We start from the raw sequence: 19,606 nt of genomic DNA, 5'->3' as shown, positions 1-19,606 counted from the left end.
TAGGGTTTTGATTTCTCTCGTTCTTAAGCATTCTCCCAAAATTTGGTATAGAGCCTGATTCACAGTAGATACTCAATAAATACTTGTTGATTCAATGAATAAATGATTTTGGCTGTAAGTAAAATGTCCCTGAGCCTATGACAGGGAAAGCTTTGATTTTCCTTTGTTTAGGTTAGCTTAATGGAGTCACACTAAAGTTTATAAAGATCAATTCAATATGAATGGCTAATTGACAAACATTTATATTTCAGTGTTAGGAAATATGGTAAGATTAGGAAAACAATTAAGACAATGATTTATACAGAATTGACTAGTTCAGGCAATGAAAACTTCACAGATTACAGTTTAACACGATTAAACATCACATATAACATACATGTATGACAAAATGCTTCTGCTTTTGATATTAACATACCATCAATTTTACACATGAAAAATATTGCCAGTTCAACTTTGGGTTATAACATGTATAATTTTTTGATAAGACATTTCAAATTACAACATATCTCAGGCAGCATGCAGGAAGAGTCATTTATTGTATGTTTGTTAGGACATACCTTGCAACAAGCTTCCAGTTTTTGGTAGTTAGATCAAGAATATAGAAACCATTGAAATGATAGTATGGTTGAAATCAGCAGTTGTGTTTACTGGCTGAGAGCATTTCTGGTAAAAATAAAACTCTGAAATCATTCATTAACAAAATGCACAGTGATCATAAACTCAATTCTTTAAAAATTGTTTTTCACAATTCTCATTTATTGGTGATACGGCAGCTGCAGGAAGTCTGAATTCTGAGAGTTGGTTGTACATAACAGCAGGAATTTATTCTTCTGTGGGCTCACATGATTACAACAGAGATGCTTACCCTTTGAAATCACATATAACGATGGTGCTATACAAACATCACAAATATTTGGTGTTTGAGTCTTAACAAATATTATGTTTTTTTTAATCACAAAGAGACTAGATTAACAGGCAGTGTAAATCACATATATCTTAAGATTTTAAAAATACATTTTATACAATAGGTTTCTAATTTCTTCACTAGCATTTCATTTTGGTGTGTTTTGACTTCATACTTATAGTCCTAAAGGAAACTATGAATCTCTGGCTCATGCCATGAAAGTCAGTAAGATTGATATTTCCCCACAGGAATATGGCTGAGTGTACATTGAATTACAGAGTCAACAAAGTAACATCTAATTTACAACAGATTACTTTTAAAATTCAAATAAAATCTAATTATTTTAAAAGACAGCAGTTTGAACAAAATTATAGGAGTCAAAATTTTTATTTACAAAACATTTGAGTATATTTTGAAATGGCTAGTTCTTGCTAACTGCACAACTTAAATATTCTTGGTGCACATAGTCTGTCAACCTTCTGTACAACATTGTTAGACCGCTGAGTTAACTTACATGGAATGGTTAGGTAGGTGGGAAAATTATATGGCAATTTTCATCCATTCAAAGTGCTTGAAAGGGAATGTTTTGATGCTTTTCATATTAGACAAGATCTGTCATTAATGTTGGTGCCTTTAATTTGAAAAGATTAGCTAAAATTTCCAAAATGTAATTTAGTGCAGTATAAGAATTATAGGAAAGATTGATAAATTTATCATCAAATGTTGGAATTCTAATCTAGCATTATGCAGTTGATCCAAATCATTGTACCTCTCATTTACAAGGCTTCTGTGTACTACATTGGCTTAAAAAATATTTTCCTTGGTCCTTAGAAATACAAACTATTCATTTTCAAAAGATAGAGAATGTTAGGGTGAGTGTTTCTTACAATCACATTCATAATAAAAGAAGATAATCTACATTTTACAGATCATTAAACAATGGTCTTTGGCAGAAGACTTTATAAATACCTCCACTTTTAACGTTTCGTTTAGGCCATTTTCCTTTTTAATGATATCAGGTATATGGTCACGTGTTCACTAAGAGTAGTTAATAGGAAAATACCACAGATATAAAAATATTTGTTTAGTGCATTTTTTTGAACCTTCAATTCAGAGTGAATCAATTCATTAATACTAGAGAAGATACTTTATGCAAGCATTTCTAACAGTGTTGCTTAAGATCATAATTTCAACAATATGGTCAGCAAAGAGAGTATGTGTACCTCTATTCCCCCACAAAATTTTATCACTGAAACACACTGAAAGAATGTGCTGGAATCTTTTTCATTATAATACATTGTGTTTCCCACAAAATGAGTAATATATGATGCATATACCATTATATGTGTGTGTCTGTGTGTGCACTCGAACGGCAAGTCGTGGAGATTACATTCATTGGCAGCAAAGAATAGAAACGGAAAAATTCATTTAAGTATTACTGATAAACCACCACTAAGGAATTTCAAAGTGTAGTGAAGTTATTTAGAAATAACCGTAGACATGGGAACAAACTTTAGGATCAACTACGGGAATATTAGGATTTCTTACTTCGTTTTTCAAGGTAACATGTTTTTCTCTGCATTTTTGCCTCCCTTCTACCTGCCCCCTGTCAGTCTTTGAAGGTCATTTGTGATGGGTCCTTCAAACTGTGAATACAGAATATGAATAGGCTATTCTTCCCTTTTTTGCCCTGTATAGGAAATTCATGATCGCCTCTTAGGGAGAGAAGGTTTCTGGCATTATGATATGCCACCCTTTTCTTTATGGATTGACTATTGTGCTTGCTCGGTATGAGTTCAGTTTACTATCAAAATTGTCCACCAAGTTATTCAGTGGGAAACACAATTGCCATCAGTAACCATCAAAGGCAAGAGAAGTCCTAGATTCATTTCCTACCTGAATCCTCCCTTCTGGCCTGCCCCTCTGAGAACACTCCAAAGGCACAGACCAGTGTTCTGTGCACGTACACAGTATGTACAATATGCTAGTTCCTTCCTTTGCCCTTGTCCAGGAAGTTACCGATGTCTCCTCAGTGTGAGCTTCCTACTGTCTGTAAAAATTCATAGATGGAACCCAGGCAAGTCCTGTTGTAATAACAGTTGTGCCAACAATTATTATTATGGCTTATTGGAAGAGTGTTGAATTGTACCACTGACCTACGAAAACCACCACAAAGGACACTGAAAGGCAAAGCTGTTGTGGGATAAGAAACAATTTGCTGTTATCTTCTAATATCAAGACCTTTTTAATGGACCACACACATAAGGGTCTTGACAATATGTAACTTTTTTTCTTAAGCTAAGAGAAAATTTTAATTTAGGCTTGTTTCAAGATTTCAAGACTTGAGCCAATACAGAAACCATGGACTGTAGACAAAGGCAAGTCCCCACTGTAATTTAGCCTTGAGCTTAAGAGTTTCTGTTAAAAAAAGAGAGAAAGAGAAAACAAGAAACCAACCACTATGGACGGCAAAAGTCGGGAATGAGGTCAAGGCTCCGCATTGTTTGAAATAGTCTGAGTGAAACCCTGTCAGTCTGATCCAGCTCCTTCCCCTGCAAAGATGTATTTCCCATCACGAAGTGGCCAGAAGTGGGTGATTGTTCTAAGAAGTACCTTGTTGGTGAGGCTTTAACTTTGATTAAAAAATAGGGTGTGCAAATGAAGATGTACACAATGGTGGAAACACAGGAAGGAGTGACTGTGATTTCGTTACAGCTATTTGGTAATCAGGTGTGAGTGAGAGGAATGGGACAATGGGGAAAAGAGCCAATGAGAAAATGTCCTCAGCGACAGACAATGGACACTCAAATGCTGAAGCTATGACCAGCAACAGGGGAGGGTCACAGATTTTAAAGCACATGGAACACAGTATCATACTTCAGTTATTCTAATTCCTGAAAAAGAGCAACCATTCCAAAATATCTGACAAGTTTGGTTTCTCCTAAGGGAGGCCTGGAGTGACAGTTACAACATTTTTCTCCAGAATATCACTGTTAAGCTTACATTTCCAGCCTCCTTTTACATACTTTGAATTGCTTTTGTGTATCAAAATGCATATGAGTATTTTAAGTATCCACAAATGTGATATTTTCAGGTTAGAATTAAGGAAACATACATGTGTGTGCACACATACACACATACAACCCACAATCTTAAGTTCCTTTTCCTAAGCCATTTTTACAAGCAGAGTTACTTTCTGACTCTCTGCTTCAGTTCTGCACCAATTCAAATGAGAGACCCTAGAAAGGAGCCTCCAGGGAACTCCGGCTACTGTATACATCATCTGTGGTTTTCAAGCTTCTTGAGCCTTGTGAGTCTTTGAAAATGAATTCTAAAACTAAAACTCACTCATAGCCAGCAATCCTTTTAGCTCAGTCAGTCATACACAGCACTCTTCAAAACAGTAGACTGTGTCATTAAGTATAATTTAGTACTGTTACACAGTGGTTTAGCATTAAGGCAAATCAGCCAGAGCTAATCAATTAGAGAAAGGTGTCCAGGGTCATTTTCTAGGCCCCGGGGAAGTTAGGCAAAGTAGATCAGCTGTGGGGTTTTAAAAGAACTAAATAAGCTGATTAGAAATCTCTCTGACTGGAGAGGCTGCCTCAGACTCAGTTATGCCAGAAAAAGACGTAAGGATTAATGTCCCTTAAAATTATATTTTAAGTCTGAATGGTGGACATATCTCCCATATATCTGAATGCATTGTCTCTATAAAGAACCTACCTTTTAAGCATTTAAACCTTTTCTTAAGGGAAAGCATAATTAAGCAGTGGGTGACATTGTTCATTCTTGGCCACTCAGAATGCTGTGTCATAGATCAATGATTCTCAAATTTGAGCATGCATCAGAACCATCCTCAGGGCTTATTAAAGTCCATATTGCCAGGGTCACTCCAAAATTTTTGATTCATAGATCTGGGCTGAAGTCTCAGGTGGGACTGGATAATTTGCATGTCTAACAAATTTCCAGTTGCTGATGCTGCTTGTTTGGGGACCAAACTTGAGACTCACCAAAGCTGCTTATTTTTAATCACCCTAATTGCACTCTGGGGACAAAGATTTTCCATGTGGAATGTGAAGGTCAGTATTGGATTTCCCCCACCAGACATTCTTACAATGTGGGTAAGGGACAGATTATATTTGTGCTAGTTTAATTATAGAGAATCTTTAGGTTCAGAAGTTTATCAGTATATAGAGCAAACCTATAAGTAAAATATGATTCAAAATGTGAGTCCCTACAAGTCTATTTGTAGAAAATTCTATGGCCTCTATTCATAGAATACTATTTTAGTAATAGCGTTAAAATGATCTCTTGTCACATAGGTGATATTTTCTCTCTCACCTCAGGATTATTACCATAACAGCTAAATTTGTTCACAATTTCTTGAATGAACACCAGGGTTTGCTGACTTGGTTTATTTTTTCCTAGTCAAATCCATTTTAAAGTATATCAAATGCAAGGAGTTATAGAAAAGAGTGAACAGAGGGAAGGAACATCAAGGGGCAATGCATGAAATTCAGTTGGTGAAAAATTAAGTTGAGCAACTGTCAGGACATGTAATTAGAATCTGCAGTTTGTTCAACTGCTAGGTGGATGTGGGTCAATCCAAGAGGCGGGATTGGTGCAAGAAGTTGAGGAAGATGAGATGAGCGTGTGTGAATGAGAAGCTGTCTGTGAGGAAGAAAGGCTAAATCTATTCACAGGTTCTCTTCCTTAAACAAGCACCTGCCACTGATTGAAAGCTCTATCAAGATTGCTTAAGGCAGACATCAGCTGAAACTGCTTATGGTGCATACTTGTTTTTAAAAAGATGGAAAAACCTGCCTTCTCAATTTAGTATTTCCTAATCAAATCTGAAATGGGGGGCAAATTCAACGTGAGGGATTTATTAAAATATGAAAATACAGTCCTTACTGCATTAAAATAGCTCTATATAGAAATTTATAATGACAGAAGGAAAAGTAATTTTATCCCTTGGCAGAAGTCTTAGTAATCACTGGAATTATAACAGAAATATTAGCTATTTTAATTTTCTTTCTCAATATTGAGTCTCACAAGATCATTTTATCGGTTGCAATGTCAGTAATTTTTGCTTACCTTTCCCCCTGACAAATTTAGCTTTGTGCCTCAGTGGTAATAAAGTTGGAATATATTGCTGCTATGAAGCTGAAATAGTTTTGCCGTTTCCAATGACATTCTAACTGGGATTCCTTCAAGAGAAAGCTTACATTTATTCCACTAAAACATTCTTTGTTTATGCAAGCAGAGTTCACTATGGTTGCTTTTTCTTTCTTCTTTTCTTCCACCCCATGGAAATGTCTACATTCTTTTGCTATGTTTCGTCTGTTGTGCAATTTCATTTTGCTAATGAGGCATTTGAGCTGTGGCCGACCGGTTGATTGCTAAGGGTGAGATTTAAGTCTTTTGTGAAATCCTTTTGAGTAGTCATTTACTCCATGACAAGAGAGGCATTTAAAAGACAGTTGAATCTGTAGCAGATGAATTTTTTCTCATCTTCCTTTAGAATAATTACACCTTTAAATATCTTTCTGCCTGGTCATTGCACATCCTGTTTGTAATTCACATACTTTAGTAAAAAATAACTGGTTAGTTTTTTTTCCTAAAAGATTAAGCACAATGACTAAAAAATAAAAGTAGAATTACTATAAGAAACTGTATGAACTTAGTTTTCATTTAAAATAGTCGTTTCAGCCTTAAAAAGGTCACTGATTTGGAATCCATTCCAATCTCATTACATTTTCTACTGTACACTTCTTGAAAAGGGAGAAATTACTCATTCCTCTCAGGGAAGGGAGACTGTTTTTCCAACCATGCACATGGAATTATTTCAAAATAAATGTTTATATTTCTATCAGACTTCATGAGGTTACATGGGCTTGACAAGTGCATTGGTGACCCAATATGGGCCTGAGCTGGCTCACAACTTAAAGTACCTTCAACCCATACACATAAGTGGATGATAACAGGGAAACACTGACCATACAGGGCTTGATGTGTTCTGGAAAATCAAGCTAAAGGTAAAGTCTTCCCATTTAATGATGAGGACAATCAAGTCCAGAGAGAGCCGAAGATTCCTCACCCTCTGAAACAATTAAAGATTCCTTTTCCAAAGAGAAAAGGCTTTGGGTCTTCTCTCTGGTGACTTTTTGATGTTAAAATGAAGAGAACACTGTGTCCTCAGAGATGAAGAGTGAGATGTTCTCTAGTTTGCTGTTAAAAGATGAGAGCTGGAGTTGTAACTCACTGAAATAGAACCACATGCCTCAAAGTCCAAAAGAGCAACAGGCAGAGTTAAGAAAATCCAGTGATGAATTAGCATCAACACCTAGTAAAAGAATTCAGCAATGGTGAGGCAAATGATCTTTGTAATAAGATTTTCCCAACTTGAAATGTTGAATAAAAGACCGTATATCAAACTTACACAGGTCTTGGCTCATGGTAATCTCTGGATGTGTGTGTTGGGTCTGAATCCATTTATCTTATTAGTGGAAGACAGAATGTGAAATTAAGAAAATTAATATTTCTATTTCTGTTAGAGGAAAGTTTCTTGATAGGTTTCAAAATGGCCCCATTAAGCAATCTCAAATTGATAAAATGTAGACCAAAATGGAAGGTTAATTTAATTAGAATGCCATAAGTGGACTCTTCCTGACTAAATCAAAGACTAGTGTTAATTTTCTTAAATTACTCTGTTTTGAATTCTTTATATACCATCTTAGGGTACCTAATATAATACTTTGCACAAAATAAATGCTTGATTTATGAAATTGTATATCTGAAGAAATATAAAAGGCTCTAACTTTTGATTTTAAAATTGTTTCACTCTCTTGACTGTATAGTTTATGAGCCTATGATCCTGGAAAACACACTTGCTAAACTGACCAATTTTTTGCTTTTTTTTTGGTTTGATTTCTTTTTTATTCTTTTTCCTTAGGTAATTATCCAGTTGATATTTATCTTGTTCCAGTCACCTTAAGAAAGCTGTTTGGTGAGTACAATGTTAATATAGAGACAATCAGAATGGTGTGTGCTTTTGTACAAAACTTGTGGATCCATCAATGAGGCATCTGCCATTTTTTCTTTTTTCCCCTCTATATTACAAGTTCTGGAATGCCTGTTCTAATTCTCCAAGGAGAATTAGAAAATAAAAGGCAGAGTCTAGAGCCATGTCAATATCCTCCCACAGAATGTGTATGGAGAATATTCCACTGGGAACCATGACAGATAAAAACTTACCAGGAAGAGCAAAACATCAAGAGAGTCTGACAAAATCTCTGCCCTCCTCTGTAACCCAGCAGCCTCTGCAGAATCATCCTTTCTTCATTGTTTTAAAATATTGTTAAATACCTTGTCAGTTGCTTTAAAGGGACCTAGACCCATTCTGATATTTTTACAAAATAAATCCAGTCTTTGGGTAAAGGTATAGTAATACTATCCATGGATCTGATGTTGAGTCGTGGAGGCTTCAAGCTCTGAAGAAGTATGAACTAATTCTAAACAGGGATTAAGCAATTATTATTTTCATTTTACTAATGACATGACTTCTAGAGTTGGAGTGTCAGAATATTCTCTTGGAAGAAAAGGATGCAAGTGTAGATACCTCATCACTAGGTCCAGTCCACCTCACAGTGCTACTTTCGGTTTTGTAAAAATTGGTCACGGCAACAAGTTTGAAATAATAGGTTCACTCTCAAACTGGCAACAAGCACGTGATTGAGCTGCATGAATCTGGAAAGGCTTGTCAAAGAAAACAGGCTGGTTCACAGCTGAAAGAAAAAAAATACTTCTGGCATTGTACTAAATTCAGAAACCGTATCCGACAAGGGGCTGAGCTGAGGTTGTGGTATGGCCCCAGTCCTAGGATTGGTCCCACCTACTCTGCCTAGTTCCTGACCACATCTGGTAATTCAGTGGTGATGTGATTATGACATTAACAGTGATAGGTTTCCCCTGCTTAGCTGCTTATTTGATTGTGGATAATGTGTGAATGGGGGCAGGAGAGGCAGTGGTTGGGTGCTGATGTGTTAATGAATCCCATGTCTCAATAATTAACACATCTTCTGAATAGCTTTGCAAAAATGCAATCTTTGCTTCAGATTTGACATTTAAGAGCACCTCCCTTTGCTTTGTGTTTAAAGTTTAAACATTCAGTCCAAATTTTAAAGGTGATAAGCAAATTTAGTGTATTTTGAAGGAAGGAAAACTTTTTTCCTTTTCACTTTTCTCTCACCATGTACAGTTGTTTCTGAAGAATGTGTCTAGGGATTGAGTCAGAACTATCAGGCTGGGAAAAGTGGCTCATGCCTGTAATACCAGCACTTCGGGAAACCAGGGCAGGCGGATCACTTGAGGTCAGGAGTTCGAGACCAACCTGGAAAGAGCTCCTAGAAGAGTCACTGGTAGAACCAACTGCTCTCAGCTTCTTTGGGTGCTAGACTCATTTAACAACAAGTTATTGGAAAAATTTTCAATCCTTTTTGATAAGAAAGGTTCTCATAAAAAAAGACAACTAAATCTATGCAGAATTTGTGAGAACAACCTGAGAATATCAAGAATATTTTAAGTCTCATACATATATTTATCATAGACTTATCTGTCTCAAATAAGATCTGGAGTGTCAAATTTCTCACAGGATTACCGATGGCAGTAAAAACCTTGTTCTCCTTAGAGTTTTGGACTGAAACTTCAAAGACAATATTTTCTTCTAAATTTAACAATAACAGTTGTAGTTAAAAATAACTTTCCATTATAATATGATGTTATCCTTTGCTTAGATTCAATGCTACAAAAGTTCTGTTGGTGAAATAGAAATAAAACAAAGTCTTTCCACCATTTCCAAGGGTAAGTGTCCTAGACGGCCTCCAGTATGTAATGCAGTGGCTGGTTAAGTAGTTTCCGATAACTTGGTATTGACATTACTGCCCCTTCTGCAATCTCACTCCTTACTCTGATAAGAGCGCTCTGAGAAATCTCAGGTACCAACTGTTGGAAAGGGCTAGTTTGCCTGTTAGCAGGATCTTGGAGGGAGAACGCTAGGGACAAGATGATCAGTGTATGTGAAAATTGGAAGTTAGTTCAGTTAAGAACATCTAAGCTAAAATATGAACGGCAGAGGACCCATGTGGTCAAAGATGTCCCGGTATGTGTGGTGGGACTGGGTGGGCCTCCTACTCCTCTGCTCCCAGCACACCAAAACACGTGTTTAGAAAATGCCGATTAACAACAGGCATGGGAACCTGCCTGCTCAGTGCTATGTTTGGAGGGTAAATATAAAAATCTCATGTTTTTAATTCCCCAGGGTTTGACCTTGACCAGCATATTTTTTTCCAGAGCTTTTTTCAACACTTTCCCAAAAGGCAGAGGGCAATTAAAAGTCAGAAAGAAACTCTAATTGGCCCTAAAGATTTTCTGTCAGAAATGCTTGCTAAAAAAGAAAGAAAAATAAATTTATTTTAAAACAGTACTTCTCTTTGTATTATAGAATATGTTTAATTAATATTATTCTAAGCCCTTTTCAAACAGCTCTGAATTTGTATTTTTAGCTAAAAAGGGGGGAAATCAGGAATATGCTTCCTTCCATGCCTCTCCAACTCTTTCTCAAAGGATATCTGATACTAGGACAATCCTAGACATACAGAAATGCAGCTGAAGTTTACAGAGATCACCTACTTTTACATGTGTGTCTCTGGGCTGTATGCTGTAGCAAGAGAGGGGATAGAGGAGATCCAGTGCTGAAACAATGTCTGATCCTCATATAAACAGTTCTCTAACTATCATTATAAATATTTTTAAAAAATTTTTCACCAGTTGGAATGGAAACTTTTAGTCAAAAGAAAGAATATTGAAAACAACGCTAGTATTTGCTGTGCATTAGAAAGCCAATGTATCAGAAGCCTTCTAACTACTGATAGATCAGTCTGGGCCTTGTGGTTCATTTGGGCCAGACTCAAGCTCAGTATCCCATCTAATGCATCAAATATTTATATATGACAAATTCTGAAATGTAAAAATCAACATCAAAATGGAATCAGCCTTTCATAAATGAAATTGCTAAACTGTCAAGTTGTAAAATGTAGAAACTTTATGGCTTAAAGGAAGAAAGGGAAATTATTGAAGGTAATTTTAATGAGATACCTGTACAGGTCCAATTTATTCTACACATAACTCAATAATTTGGAAACGTGTGCCAAAAACATGCTTTTCTTTGGTTGCCAAAGCCAAAAAGTATGTATGACCAATTTTGATTTTCATATAAAACCTGAGAATATAAATTGTACTGTTGTTTCTGGAAACTGGGATTTATTTCACTTAAATATAATAACTTCCAAATATCTTAGGGCAATTTGTAATAAAATCCTAGTTAACACATTTTTGTGCCAATTCTCTTATTTTTAAATATGCTCTTATTCTCATCCCAAATGCCATATTACTCAATTACATGAGCATTATTTGAATGTACAATCTTTCAAGATTTCTTCCTTGGAGTATTTCTCAAACTTGAGCATTAGGATGAGTACAGGAAGGGAGAGCAAGGTATCTACAGAAAATATTATTTTTCTCAAAACTAGCCATCTGGTCATATCACTGTTAGGTTTAATGTTTGTACAATTTAGTTCACTCTTTGTTTTTTAGGTGGAATTATGTCAAAAAGTGGTTACATAGTTGGTTACTTAATTGAACTGTTCTTTCCATTTGGAAAGAATGGGAAATAGAGTCAAGTATCTGATCTTCACATTAGAGGGAGGGCCAAAAGTTCTCCTTAGATAATTCATCTCTTGTTTTACTATGTGGCTTCAAGGGATCTAATTAAAAAGTTGTGTAAATTAAAAGAAGGTTGGGAATGTAAGGAAATGTCTCTGAAAATCTCTGGGCAGGATTCTTCTCGGCGAATAAGCAATCTTAGTACGGAGGGTTGTATAATTATTCTAGTAAATTTATCCCCCCTGTCCCCCAGTACATTCTTGGATTTAACTAGGTATATCTGTCTTTGCAGTCAACAAATTAGGAGCGCTGGGCTGTATGTTAACTGTCAAAGTAGACAGATTAACGGTGAAGTTAGCTAATTTCTCTCTTGGTCTGTTTGGCTATTAATGTGAACTTTTCTACCATTTGCATAGCAGAAAAATAGTACCCACAGAGAAGCATTTGACCCACTCATATTTCTTAGAGGCATGGAAACTATCTATTATGTTTTTCTATGTTTACATACTCCACCTTTGTAGAAACTCTCATGAGCATCAGGGATGTGAATGCTGGTTCTCATTCCCAATCCACACCTACATATTGATAGAATAAAAGGCTAGGTCGATGGGCACTGAAGCATAATAAATATGATTCAAGAGGTATAAAATAAACAACACTATTGTATGTGTAACTGTAGGTATAATCTGTCCCGCTCATTTATAAAGATTCCATACTATGTCCTAGTGACTGTTATCTAGGTGGAATGTCATTATATTTGATTTCTCCTATGATAAGTTCACTTTGAGAAAAACATGTCTTGAGCAATCACTTTATAGCATAAGCTCTTTCCCTATTGCCGAGAGGTAATAGTGAGCATCACTAAGGGTAGTTGGATATAATGGGAGTAGTCACCGAAGAACTGCAAAGGCTGAAATTAGGGAAAGGAAATATTAAGACTGTTTATTCCCATGGGGAAAACTCTCCAACTCTTTGAAAAAATGCTAGGGAAGCATGATTCTAAAAAATGTGAACCACTGAGGCAGCTATGAATGACTGCATTGATAACAGATAGACAAGACAATTTGGGGCAAGCAAGTCTTCCTGAAAAAATATGGGTCATAAGTTTAACTACTAAGTCATATTGCTTTTTGAAGTTATACAGTAATGCTCTTTCCTAAAAATAAAACAAAATAAACAATAATTTACATAACCACTGATTTAAATGTTTCTTACAAAATTGAATCAGAGAACCTTTGACAAAACTGAAAATGTGGACAGCCTCTGAGTACATTTGGACACCTTGACAGGCAGGGAAAAAGTCAAAGAAAGTGAAATACGTACCATTTCTTGTGGGCTGGAAACCTGCAGTGCTTTCCCTTGGGAGTTCCACCTCTCAGTGGTTGCTCCTTTTATAGATAAGACAGTCTCTGCTTTGAGAGACGATTAATCATGGCCTAATTAAGCTCCCAACATGAAATATCTATTTCAATTGTTTACCCTTCCCATGCTGTCCTTGTGGGTGTAATACCATCGGGACCGCCCAGCATTTTGAAATGTACTGCGTGATGGGAAGACAACAAGATGGTTAGAAGTGGTAAGTACATAATGGTAAAAAGGAATAGCAGAACTACATTCTATTAGCAAAACTCCGTAGGTAGATCTGAACAAAATCTAAGGAATCCGCTTATAATAGCATGTTTCTTTTTCTGAAATAGGATTCTGTATCTTCTGCATAATGCACTCACCAATTTAACGATTGGAATTTATATTTAACTTTGCTCAGTTTTACCAACCGCCTTGGCCAAATGAAGTGATTACAATGATAAAAGCTGAATGCCAGTTGTAGGTCAGGTGAGATCCAATATTACATGTTGTCAATCATAAAATGGCCAAACGTTCTTGAAGTTATGAAACTACACTCAGAACTTGCTCTGGATGCAACTGCCCAAAATCATAGTCAGAAAGTCAGAATCAACAGAGAGACTCCATATCCCGAGCCCAAAAATATTAAAAGAAGTCTTAAAGGGGCTGATTTATACTCTTGAGAAGGCAAAGTTCTGCCACTATTAGAGGATGGAGGGCATCATCATCTACCAGAGGAAATTTTCTAATTGCTTCCACAAAGTTATCAGATGTACATCAGTCTCACTACTTTATTTTGACAGTTTAGGATCAGGGACCTTTTGCTGTGGAATCACCAATGAATCAAGACCCCTGTGGAAAATGCAATGTGAGTGGTGAGCTTTCATTAATAGTGAGGCCACAGGGGAAAGGCATGCATCAGAATTTTTGCAGGGTTTCTAAAGCAATATTTTGTAAAAATTTTATGTTTGAGAAGCAACAAAAAATTAGTGCTATTAGGCTATGAACTACAAAAAGCAAAATTTTATAAAACGCTCACTGGTTGAAGGATGGAATCAGAAAATTTGAACCCATTAAAATTTGCTTGTAAGAAATTGAAAATTATCAGGTCACAGAATTTTTTGAAAGGTTGTTAGATGGTCAAGGAGCTCTGGTCATTGAATTAATCTTTTTGCTATATAAAGAAATAGAGGTTGGCTGCTCATTTTGTGTTAAACCAAAGGCTGGTACTCAAGAGACATATTGACAGTTTGATACAATAACATATTTAAATAATTCCTTCATTCATACATGAAAGTATACCACATATGACCATATAAAGAATATAATGAGGAATACTAAAGAAAATTTTAAAGATGATCAGATCAATAAAGTAGCATTTACTTGTACATGTGGACAGATTCTATTATAGTAAGAACTAAGTCCACTAATATGTCAACTTCAAATAAGTACACAAACCTTAGAGGTCACATTTTTTCCCCACAAATGCTTATTCCATTTCTCACATCACTTCCTTCTATACTCTTTTGACTATATGATATATGAAGTCAATAACATATAGACAGAAATCATTAATGCAAGGCAGAAGTTCTACAAGAGGAATATAACATATGAAACTAAAAGAGCAATTTACTTAAGCATCCCCTTGGGAAGAAACTGTACTACCATCAATTTTGGGATTGGAATTTTTTGGGATCGACTGATTTGATGTAATAATACTCTGCATGCTAAAAGGTTGTCTGACATGTAACTGTTTATGGGCTCATGATCCTGGATGCAGGAAAGGATGTAGATAGAATCATACTAAGCAATGTAAAAAAAATCAGTGAAATGGAGGAATGTCCAACATATATCTCAGCACCGTAGGACAAACAAATATTCTGACACTGTGTACTCCTGGGACATTAAAAAGAGAACATTGCATGACCGAAGGGTTGACGTTTGCAAGAGTTTGAATACTTGGTGTCTGTTTTTTTCTTTGGATGATGATACCAGTTGCACAATAATACCATTTTGGTTTTTATTTCTTCAAAACATGAAAACAAAAAATGAAGTAGATGACAATGAGAAAAGAGAAAACATTTCATACAGAATATGCTGTATCACTAGTGATTAAATCAGAAACAATTAGAAACTTTATTTGTCTGTGTCAGTAATATGTACCATTTATAAGGAAGAGCACAGTTAGTGCATTTCCCGCCCCCCCAAGCTGTGCACAATACACACAAAATAAAATAATTTTACACAACTATAATAATAACAATCCTGAACAACCAGAATCATAGTTTCCTAGAACATGAAAATTTAAAAAGCAAACAAACCAAAAAGCTTTCAAATTGAAATCGACCAATGCAAGAATTTCGTAAAGTTCTCTGTGAAAATTTGCTACAGGATTATTGACATTCCTAATACAGCTAAAAAATGAGTGCAAAAATTTTTCTAATGTTTAAACAACTTATATTCCTTGAATATATTTACTTGGTGCTTCTAGGCTAGCTTTCCATTTAGCAATTCTCAAAAAAAAAAAAAAATCAGGATGGGAAGGATGGGTTAGAATGACAAAGAATTGTAAAGTGTGGGCCATAGAAAAGTTCCATTGCCAACAAAGATAAAAGATGGGATACACTGGGCTTTCTCAGTGATCTGGATCACCAACATGATTGCCCTTCTTGGTTTAAAATGGAGAGATATATTTATCTGCAAGTTGGTCAAAGATAAAGAGGGTGGTTTTCCAAACATATGCCTTATGCTCTCTTAGTTAAAGAAATTCTTGGGTATAAATACAATTTGGACAATTGCTTTGATACAGTTTCAGTGTGTTTATGTTAAAAGAGTTTCATAATTGTTTTTTCTTGCAAGATAAAAATGTTTCTATATGGCTTTCTTCACTATTACTCATGAAAATAGTAATCACATAAACTGTAACCCTTCTGAGGGCAGGGATCTAGACTGTTTTGTTCATGGCTTAGTCTCCAGAAAGTATCATACTACCTGGCACATTAAGTGGGTAACCAGCATTTAATTACTCATTCAGTCACCAAATGTTTATTAAATGAGGAAGGATCATGGTTACTGAGTGACAGAAGAAAAAATAAGTCTCAACAGCTTTAATTTATTAAGTATTTTTGAATCAATACAGAGGGCTAGGAATGTTTCCAGCCTGGGATTCCTTATAGACACAGAAGTCTCCGAGAGGTGACCAAAGTCATTCTATTATTTTTCTCATTAGTGGGCTCACTACTTTGGAATGTTGAGTTTATCCATGTTCTTTGGTATTTTAACATAGAAACAGCTATTCTTTTTAAAGGTTAAAAATATCCCAGTCCAATCCTCCTGGGAGGTACTAGTCTTATTTAATTGCCTTCTCTTTCAGCATAAGTAGAGGAGACACACTTTTAAAGGCCCGTTGGTCACCCTGGCTTCTTTCTTACTCAGGAACTACTGATATAATCAAAGAGGACTAGACTGGACAGTGAAAGAAACAGGGCTCAAAATAACCTTTTAAGTAAAAAAATAAAATGAACAAACCAGCACTATCTACCATCTGTGCCAGACAGTGCAGTTGTGAAATAAATACTTTGCAGGGAAGGGTGTTGTGGAAAGGGTGGCTCTGAAAGCCTAGGCACATCCAACATATCAACGTCTCTATAAGGCCTTTCTCCTTGGCCTTCCTGAATTAATGGGTGATTTTTAGAGGCCTCTGATGTGTTCCACATGGCTAATTTTCCATGAAGATCTTTGTAGTTTGCCTGCTATCCTCTCAATAGCTTTAACTTCTCCCCACATGACAGTTATTGCTTCTTAGAAATGAATGTGCAGAACCATGAACAATAAGCCATTTTCTCCTTTTATCCCTAGTAATTAATCAAACTCAATAACAGCACAAAAGTAACAACTCAGGTGAAAAGAAAACTCACTTATGTCTTCAATGTCCAATCAACATTGCCAAATGGGAGAACAGTATGTACTATACTCTACTATATACAGATACTCTTTGTTTTGTTTTATTTGTTTTTCACCATGCACTGTGTAACAGGTGTCACAACAACATTTCCGAACGGCACATGAAGAAGGAGCAAATGTTCAGTCATGACTGGAACAGGATTGTGCAAGCCATGGATGCCTTTGAAAATAAAACTGACAGACAATCCCAAGCAACGGCAACATGGGACTGAGACACATGTTAATGCAAATGGAAAACGATGATGTGCATTTTGAATGGGGTTATTCTTACTGTTTGCATAGGGGATGGCAGGTGGACAGGAGAAACAGGGTTGGGATGGGGCACCTGGGGGCTTAGCTGGGCTGAATGCTGGAAGAAGGACCTTGCCAATCACAGTCCAGAGCTAAAGAGATAAGAAAGAAAGGATTTTGCATGTTCCTGGGAATCTAGGCACGTTTTCCTTGTACCTGTTAAATGAGACTGCCAGGTATCACATGTTTAAATATCAGACTGTTTCTAGAACCATCGGATTTCCTGGCTCCATTCCACTCTTATGCTTCTTCTTGGAGGCAGCTTCACCTCCACTCACATTCCGGAGATAAGCATGAACTTTGGTAATATGATGAAGACATGCTTCTTTCTTCTTCCATGCCCAGATTTTTTCTTAATCCGAAATAAGTTTTAAAGTGATTGGGGGAGGTGAGGGGGAATATTAATGATTTAAATTTTTACCAAAACCCATTTACATTTGGATGGTTTCACTTTCCACAAAGAAAAGCAACAACCCTGACTCTCCCCAAAAAAACAAAACAAAACAAAATAACAAAAATAAAGCCAAACATTAACTACCTCCCCAGCTCCACTGAAAACAAAACCAAAAACAAAACAAATCAAAGCCTTAAGGATTTATGAACCTGGAGAGAGTGCAGCCCTTCTAGACTGAGCTGCAAAGATGGCCCTGCCTCCATGCCTTGTTGAATATGATGATGCCCCTGGGAATGGGAGGTGATGGTTTTTTACTTCGGCCCTAGTACAGAGTATGCTCTTGAAGCTGGATTCCATCAGCAGGTAAGTGAACATGACAAATGTCAGTTTCCTCTGTCCATTATACATAATTTTTATGTATATATATGTATATATATAAATTTACTATATCTGATAGTTCCTTTAGAAGCCTTTTATGTGGCAGTAGGCCTCCAGGGAGGAGAAGAAAATGTACAAGAGCCATAGGAGCACAAAGAGGCAGGATGTGAGGAGCTTGGCAGTCCGGGGCCCACCCAGCTCACCTCCGATTTCTGGCCTCCGCCGATACAGCAGCACCCCCACATTGATGAAAGCAAAAATGGTGAAGAGAGTGACAGAGAAAGCTAGTGTGCCAGGGGACACTTTGAACTGTTCCCCGTTGGCTGCGTGGTAGATGGCAGCGATGGACCAGGCCACACCGATTCCCAGGAAGACATTCACCGCGTTGCTGCCTGTGACGTTACCTATGGAGGCATCTGCATACTGGTCCTGGGTGGCTGCCACTTTGCTGGCAAATGTGTCTGCAGAGGAAGAAGAGAAAGTCAATGACACTCAATCTTTTAGAGATGTCTTTGGAGTGCTGCAAGCTTCAGCTGTGTACTCTAGGACCCAACCCTTAATATAAACCCAGTGACCAAGAAATGGCTTTGATGTTCCTTTCAGTCAGACTCATGGGGTGAAAAGAACAGGATCTAGATATTGGGAGTTAAGGGTTCAGTGCTGGCTGTGTAATGGACTGAGCAAGTGATCTTGGTCAAGTTTTGTATCCACAGATACTGCAGTTCTTTGTAATATTGAGCTTGCAGGGCAGCATTTTTTCAGAAAGTAGTCACAGCTCACCTACATCAGAATCAAGTGGGGTCCTTTCAAAGAGTGAGTATTGCAAGGTGCCATGCGGCTGTGCTGGTCATAATGACAGCGGCCCAGGAATCTATTTTAACAGTATCCTAAAAGATTCTAGGTCACTAAAGTTTGGGAACAGCTGCTGGAGGGTATTACTAAAAGATGCTGTATCAGCAGCTCTAGTTTATAGATGAGAAAGTTAAGATGTCGGGAGAGATTTTTCAAAATTCAAGAGCAAGCCAATAGTGGAATTGAAAACAATTGAACTATAATAGTGTAGCTGACATTTGCTTAGAGCCTTAAGAATAAAACAGCAGATTCAGCTATATTACTGCATTGATTGTGATGGTACTTTTATGAGGTGAGGGAACGAGGCTTAGAGATGACAAGTAGTGGATGCAATATCACAACTAGGAAAAAAACATGTTAGGGCTACAGCTCCTGCCTCATGTCTTCAAGGCGAATGCTTTCTCATGGTGCTTTTCTACCTTTCACTGTGCTGTGGGCACCAATGATCATTTTCAAAGCCCTTTATTTACTCATAATCCTGAGTGTATCTTTTTGTGATGATAGGAAAATCTTGGTCCACTACAGAAGGTTGAACAACAGTGACTTAAACTTCTTGATGGGTAGAACACAGGGGTTTAGAGCACATTTGAGCTGGGGGACTTCAAATCCTGCCTTTGCAGCTGACTGTGTGACTCCGGAAGATTACTTAACTTCTCTGGGCCTCAATTTCCTAATCTGTTAAATGGGGATGGTACTGCTCACTTCAGAGTGCTGTTGGTAAGGTGAAATATTACATGTAAATAAAATGCTTTTGA

At 36.7% G+C, this 19,606-nt stretch overlaps 1 protein-coding gene across 22 annotated transcripts in view; it reads right to left on the bottom strand.

The window, feature by feature from the left end:
• Positions 1 to 226: 226 nt before the first annotated feature.
• The window catches only part of SLC8A1 (solute carrier family 8 member A1), a 414,612-nt gene continuing 395,232 nt past the window's right edge, over positions 227 to 19,606 (bottom strand). For all 22 annotated transcript variants that reach the window (XM_063695921.1, XM_063695923.1, XM_063695920.1 and 19 more), the window contains one exon: positions 227 to 18,460. In XM_063695921.1, coding sequence (XP_063551991.1) covers positions 18,084 to 18,460 — 377 coding nt within the window. In that variant the 3' untranslated portion in view covers positions 227 to 18,083. The remainder of the gene's footprint in view (positions 18,461 to 19,606) is intronic.

This window comes from Gorilla gorilla, chromosome 12, assembly GCF_029281585.2.
Source record: "Gorilla gorilla gorilla isolate KB3781 chromosome 12, NHGRI_mGorGor1-v2.1_pri, whole genome shotgun sequence".
In the NCBI taxonomy this organism is placed as follows: Eukaryota; Metazoa; Chordata; class Mammalia; order Primates; family Hominidae; genus Gorilla; species Gorilla gorilla.
The sequence above is the reverse complement of the archived record's forward strand: the minus strand, read 5'-3'. Positions and strand labels throughout refer to the sequence as shown.